Source organism: Coptis chinensis, chromosome 4 (genome assembly GCF_015680905.1).
Source record: "Coptis chinensis isolate HL-2020 chromosome 4, ASM1568090v1, whole genome shotgun sequence".
NCBI lineage: Eukaryota > Viridiplantae > Streptophyta > Magnoliopsida > Ranunculales > Ranunculaceae > Coptis > Coptis chinensis.
The window spans coordinates 76247935-76254936 of record NC_141459.1 but is presented as its reverse complement, the minus strand read 5'-3'; the positions used below and the strand labels follow the sequence as shown (position 1 = coordinate 76254936).

Sequence of the window (7002 nt, the reverse complement as noted above, 5' to 3'; positions counted from 1 at the left end):
CAATTTTATTAAAGCGCTGGAAAGTAATATTGGCCAGTGTTCTTCTGCTCAACAATCACATGATTTTATGATTATTTGGAAGCTGAAAATTCCTGCAAGAGTGAAACTTTTTCTATGGAAAATTGCAAATAATCTATTATCTACTGGGGCTACTCTTGAGCAACATCATGTTCCTGTGGATAACTGCTGTGTTTTCTGCAATAATCATGTCGAGGACTTCCAACATCTCTTCTTTACTTGTCCTTGGACTTCCAGGCTCTGGTTCTCCTCTTGGCTGGGTTTAAGGGTGGATTGTGATGCTTTTGAAACACAAAATTGGTTTAATTACTTTTCGGATTAGAGACGCAGCGGTTATGAAAATTTATCTCTATATGCTTTCTCTCTTATGTACAATATATGGTGGCATCGAAATGAGTGTAGGTTTAGCTTTATGAAACCTAACTTTATCTCTGTCTTAGAGAAAGCTTTCTCTGCTTGGCAAGAGTGGACGACTGTAGAGAGTGACGTATCTGATATATCTCTTGAGGTTGTTTTACCTTGCATAGAGGAGAATTGGGTTGCTCCTCCTTTCGGTAAGGTTAAAGTAAACTACACTGGTTTGTTTATGTGTGCTAAGAAAACAAGTGTGTCTCTTTGCTGTGATTATTAGAGACCTGGAATGGAGGATGTATTGTCTGCATTCTACGCGATCGAGTAGAGCTTTATCAAAAACCGGAAGCACATTTGTTAGCGGTGAGTTTGTAGTGAACTTGGCGGTGCAGCGGTGGTGGAAGCTACTTTTGAAGGCACCCGAAGAAAGAAGTTACTAGGATTACGATGGAGCCGAAAAAGAATTCAAATTGGACCTGGAATGCTATGATAGAAAGCATTCATGCCTCTTTAAGTTCTTTTTTCGTTTTTCGTTTTTAGAACCACTTCTGTAACTGGTAACTCTTGGTCTATGAGTTTGGCTGACTGGGCTAGATCATATGGACCAACGAACTTTTATATGTATTCTCCGGATGCTATTATGCAGGTTTTAATATAAATATATCTATGAAGATTTTATCAAAAAAAAAAAAAAAAAAAGTTTTGAGTTTTGACCATGTCTATTGCAGCCATGACCGAAAATGCCCGGGTATATCAGAAATATCAGCAATATATGTACTGGAGACTGGAGTTCAGTTAGCCTAAATCAAAATTTCTAATGTATATACTCAGAGATTGTACCTACCCTTTACTGATTTTGTCTAGGTTTGTAGATTAGTAGCTAAAATTTTCATTCTCCTGCCTATGTCACAGCACATTCACTCATTCTGGATTTATACCTTTCATGTTCTACAAATTTACTGATAAAACAAAGGTCTACACATTTCCTATATTTCGAATACGACGGCAGCCCAAATAAAATGCATAAGCCCAAATGAAAGGCGTACATTTTGGTCTGCGTATTGCGTCCATACTCCATACACACTCAAATACTCAATAAGTCTTATAAACCAACAATTGTTGATAGAAGACAGCACTTTTTGACACTACATTGAGTCAGCTTAACACCTCAAAGTGCCCAAAAATGTGTTTGGTGCTTTGGGGAAATCAAGAGCATTTTTGACACTACATTGAGTCAGCTTAAAACCTCAGAGTGCCCAAAAAATGCCTTTGGTGCTTTGGGGAAATCAATGCAATGTACATGTATGAGACACGAATTTGAGATGCAGGATTGTGTTTTGTACCAAACTTGATTCTCATTCTCAGAAGATTTATCAGTTTCAAATTCCTTCAAAACCGCAACTTAATAATCTGACTACTGAGTACTGACTACAATCAAATATTATGACTAAAATTATCATTCCATTAGTTACAATTAAAATTGAAGACATTGCTACACAATACCATGTAAAATTATTTACATAAGACTAATATAATCACGATTATATCACATCTTTCAACCAAACACACAACTAAAATAACCATCATAATAATAATAAAGCTGGATCAACTTTGTTTCACCAGTAATTCATATCTAATATTATCTAATTGTTTCTTCCTTTAATCGTTTCAACAGTCTAACACATGTTATGGCACCTCCAATCAACTCTAACTTCCCCATGCCTCAAAACATGCTGACAAGGTTTCCGAAACGAAACGATATGACTACTAACCATAAAAGCAGTAACTCGTTCCGAAACTCTAATATCTTCCATCCTCAATTCTTGCAACCTCTGCACATATTCCGGCACGTGCACTAAATCCCATAAAATCCCAACTCCTCCATCTTTCAAAACCCTAACAACTTCAACCAACCCTTTCATTCTTTCAGCAGCAGCAGCCGCCGTTTTATGACCAAACTCTTTACCCACAGTATGTAAAAACACACCCGAGAGCACTACATCAAAATAACTATCAGAAAATGGTAAATGCCTCGCATCACCTTCACGACACGTGACATATTCTTGTACCCCTTCTATTTTCGCCGTTTGGAGAGTTGTTAATGTACTCTTCTTCCTACGGCTATCTAAACCAACTACACGACCCGAACTCCCTTCTTTTTTCAACTGTAATGCAACCGCGTTTAGTAAAATTCCACGCCCGCAACCAATGTCTAAAGCTGTTTTCACCGTTGACCAGTCGTTAACTACGTTGACCATGCGTTGGGCCATTTCCCAGTGGAGTGAAACGGAGGAGTAGAAGATGTTACCGGCAGCGAAGAAGAGACAGACGGCGGATAATGCGGTGACGGAACCGGTGAAGCCGGCGATGAAACGAGGTGCGAAGAAGGGGAGTGAGGAGGAGAAAAGGGTGGAGAAAGTGGATACGATTGGGTTGAAGTAAAATAGGAAGAGAATTGAGAGGAATGAAAAGAGTAAAGCTTGGAATAATAGAATTACTAGTGTTTGCCATTCTTCCATCCCGTAGATCGCGTAGATCTGTGTCCAATCTCTTCCTGTATTATTTTTCCCCATAATTGATCTGTATTCAAAGTGTACAAGTTGATGTGAGGTGAGATATATGGGAAAACTGGAAGACTAGTGAGATCAGCTAAAGAAAGAAAAAGAAGAATCTTTTTTATGTAATAACGCGGTTTTGAATTTTTTTTTTTATAGCTATGGAAAACTGGCCATTAAAGTTAGTGTTTTGCAGAGAGAAGCTGTTAAACTTATGACAAGGAAGGAAGGAAGAAATTGTTTCTTTTTGGGTTTGTGCAGTGAAGACAGTACTAGAAGCGTAAATGAGGAGAGAAGTGGAGTATTTAAAGATGGTTGTTCAACATGTTTGTGTCGTTTTACTAAATGGGTGAAAACTGGAGTGGGTAAAATGCGGAATTGCCATTGGGTGACTTGTTTGACAGGTGAAGAAAGTATTTTGAACTAGTCAAGAGAGTTTTTTTCTTCGTTGAGTAGTATCTGCGCCCACTCCGGGAATTTTTCCGAAGACAATATTTGATTGTTGTCTAATTAAGTGGTTGCATGGTTATAGGATTTGGTCGTTCAATTTCTCTAGTAAATAATTGTGGTGTGGTGTGCACCTATACTTTCAAACGTGCAATGTACTTTCGGAGTTTGAGCAGGGGCGGCTTTGAGATTTACAGGGTCATGTGAAACACGTCAAAATAGGGCCCTCAACCATAAAAACAAAGTAACCACAACAGTAAAAAAAATTTTTTTTTTTGTCGATATTATAGAAAAAGAAATCGTAAACTGATTAATACATATATACTATTTTTTTTTTAGATTGAAAGAAAAAAAAAACAGAAAAGAAGACGGATAGTTTTTTTTCCTCTCTTTCTTGGTTTTTTTGTAGTTGTAACCCAATGTCTACATTAATTGATTGTAGAATTAAGTTTTAATTTGGAAACATAACTTAACTAATTAGTTAGATAAATATTTCCATTCCAATTTTAATGGAGAGAAGAATTTCGAATTAATTAGATCTATTAGATTTTTTTTTTTTTTTTTTTTTTTAAATTTTCACCTACGTTGTCAGCCTTTTATAAGTGAGTTTGGGGCCCTTAAGATTCGAGGCCCTGTGCAGTCGCACACCTTGCACATGCTCAGTGCCGCCCCCGAATTTGAGATGTCCTGCTTATTGAATACTGAATTACTGAAACAGGTGGTACTTTGAGATGTGCTAAGATTCCAAGGATTGGTATAACACCCTTATTTTTTTATTCCCCTTTTTAATTAAATATATGAAGTTAAGTAATAATAATAAGAAAAGAAGATAAAGATAAAAGAAGATAGAGAAAATGTGGGGAGAGAGAAAAGGGGTTTAGTTACAATCGAACCTTCTTTTGCTCCCTCTTAGATATTTTCAGGGGTTTCAAAAAAAAAAAAAAAAAAAGAAATAGAAAGTTAAGAAAACAAAAAGAGACGTAAAGAGTGAAAATAGAGAGATAGAGTGCTACTGCTTTGAGAGTGGTAAAGAGATTGTTTCGAAGGAGAAAGACTATCTTAACGCCGGTTTTCGAGTTTGCCTGATTTCAAGTTTGTTACATAAACTAATGTTTTCGCTTTTTGATTAATTCCGGTGAGCAGTCTAAATTTGCTTAATTCTTTTGAAATTTTATTGTTTGATTATCACATAATTTGTAGTAGTTATGCATTTTATTTAATGGATTTGGAGATTTTAAAATGTATTAATTAATTTTATCAAATTCATATATTGCATATTATAAGTTACTTAGCAAGGTTGACAATTTGACATACTGTCCTTCTGTTCACAGTTGCTTGATAAAGATTTTTCACTGATTGTTAAGTGGTCTTTGGTAGTCTGCAAGATGTTGATTGCTTTGAATGATTTATTAGAACCTTTGGATTGTTTAAAAGGTTGACTAAAGCTACGTTAAAAACCTTATAGATTACTATTTTAACTAAAGGGTATTGTTTGATTTTGATGCATTAGATAAGTACAGACGCCAAGATTCCCTTGTTGATATACATGTTTTGATAGGTATTTTCCATGTTAGTTTCCTGTTAGCAAATTTCACATGCTAGTTTCTGGTGGTGGGGGTTCTCTAACTTCCTTTTTGTTATATATATTGTCTAATTTGTGGCTAAGAATTGTTAACTTCAATTAAATAGAAATGTATGGATTTGGTTACTACATTAAAATAAGTCGTGATATATGATTTCCATGCATGGGATAAACGGGTTTTGAATACCAGGAGGTACAACACCCTTTGTATTTCTCCTCACCTAATAATTTTGCAAGGTTATAAGTCTGACTTTAATGTGCAGTGTGAGCATAGCCTATCTATTAGTTTTGAACCATTTTCTTGGTGTATAAGGATACTACATGAACACGAACCCTTCTATTAAATTTGATAAGTACTCAAATGGGCATACATTTTGTTCCAATATTGGTGTGTGTTGTTTGGTTCTGTTCAAGTCATGAATTTTGTCTGATTTGGAGAGGAATTTCAGTGTGTTTAGAGATTGATTTTGGTTTTCTTTAAAGTGCGTTAAGTAAGTGTTATCCGCTCTCTTTCAAACTCAAAATGCCCCATAGCATTTCGGTTTATGTAGAAGGAATTACACACTTCGGAAGTTGGCACATCAGAATTTTCTAACTGCAGAAATCAGGTATGTACCTGGTTTGGAATCGAGTTTTCACCTAGTTAGGGTCAGATTCAAACTCTCGCCAAAACATGAAAAAGTGATTTTTTTTAGTCTTCTTTCCAACCCAATTGGCCTCGTTGCATTCCGAGGTCTGTGGAAACAGATATAATGTCTGGAGGTTTGGTTGACAGAAAATAGTGCGTCAGAAATCAGTTTCTGCACACTGTGTTCAAGTCCAATTTTAAAATAGTTAGGGTGAGAGTTTGAATTTTTATAAAATATAAAAGAGTAAGATCTGGAAGTCTTCTTTCTATTCCAATTGGCCTCATCACATTCTAAGGCCTGAAGAATTAATTATGACGTCCGGAAGTTTGACTGGCATAAAATAGTGCGTCAGAAATCAATTTTTGTGCACTGTGTTCGAGCCTAGTTTTGGCACATTTAAAATAAGATTGAGTATTTTTGTAAAACATAAGAAAGTAATTTCTATGTGTTAGCTTTTCAACACAAAAAGCCTCGATGGATTTGGATACTTGTGGAAAGGGTTGCGTCATTTGGAAGATAGTTCATCAGAAATCTAGTATGTTGAAAATTAAGATTTTTACAGTTTTTTACCTAAGTTTTCTTCTAAATTGGCTGAGGTTGGGACTTCGAGTTCTACATGAAGAAGTAAGTATACATATCCTAGTTTTCAAATAATCAAGTGGTGTATCATTTAGATGACTGTAGAAAAAGTTATTACTTTGACAAGTTGGCTAGAAAACCTATCGTGTTATCATTTATGTGCATGAACCTATTTTGGGAAATATGTCTAGTAATGAACTAAGATTCTCTTAAACTCTTCTTGGGTGTTTTATATAGTGCTTGTAACCTATTTTTAGACTATGGTTTTATTTGGAACCGACATGGTTCATAAGATTTTTTTTTTTTTAGAATCAAAAGTAGAGAAATATCCATTTGTGAGTTTTTGGATTTAAAAGTTCATAGTGTATCTTTGGGTATGAAACTTTACGTATATGATTGTGAGAGTATTTGAAACTTATTGTATGTGATTCTATATAGTATAAATTGTTGTTTTTCTTAAAGGTACATACAAGGATGTTGATATTTATTGGTTAAGAGCTACGTAAGGCTTGATTCTAATATTGAAATATTAGATACGTAGGCAGCCATATATACAGGTGCAACCACTATATTATATATTATATATTAGTTTTTGTGATAACTATATGTGTATAATGTTAGTACTTAATTGTGTATGTGATTGTGGCTGTTTGAATTGTATTTGATTGATGACCATTCGTGTTGCGTTTAATGATATTTAAATACATGATTGATTTGTATTAATGCGTGAAAATAACTTTCTACACGTGTGATCAATTGTTATGCATGATTAATGATAGTACAATAATAAGTGAGCTGAGAATAATATTTTCAATGAGTCGACCACACCTTTAGAACTCTC

The 7002-nt window shown here is 34.9% G+C and overlaps 1 protein-coding gene across 1 annotated transcript; it reads right to left on the bottom strand.

Annotated features, from left to right (window-relative positions):
* Positions 1-1810: 1810 nt before the first annotated feature.
* Positions 1811-3470, bottom strand: LOC147504860 (uncharacterized). Its single transcript, XM_086557571.1, has one exon. The coding sequence runs from the start codon at positions 2940-2942 to the stop codon at positions 2046-2048; it is 897 nt and encodes a 298-aa protein (XP_086413697.1). The 5' UTR covers positions 2943-3470; the 3' UTR covers positions 1811-2045.
* Between the last annotated feature and the right edge of the window lie 3532 nt (positions 3471-7002).

Bases quoted from the DNA above. Each gene is read 5' to 3' on its own strand.
- LOC147504860 (XM_086557571.1), bottom strand. From the start codon at position 2,942: ATGGGGAAAAATAATACAGGAAGAGATTGGACACAGATCTACGCGATC.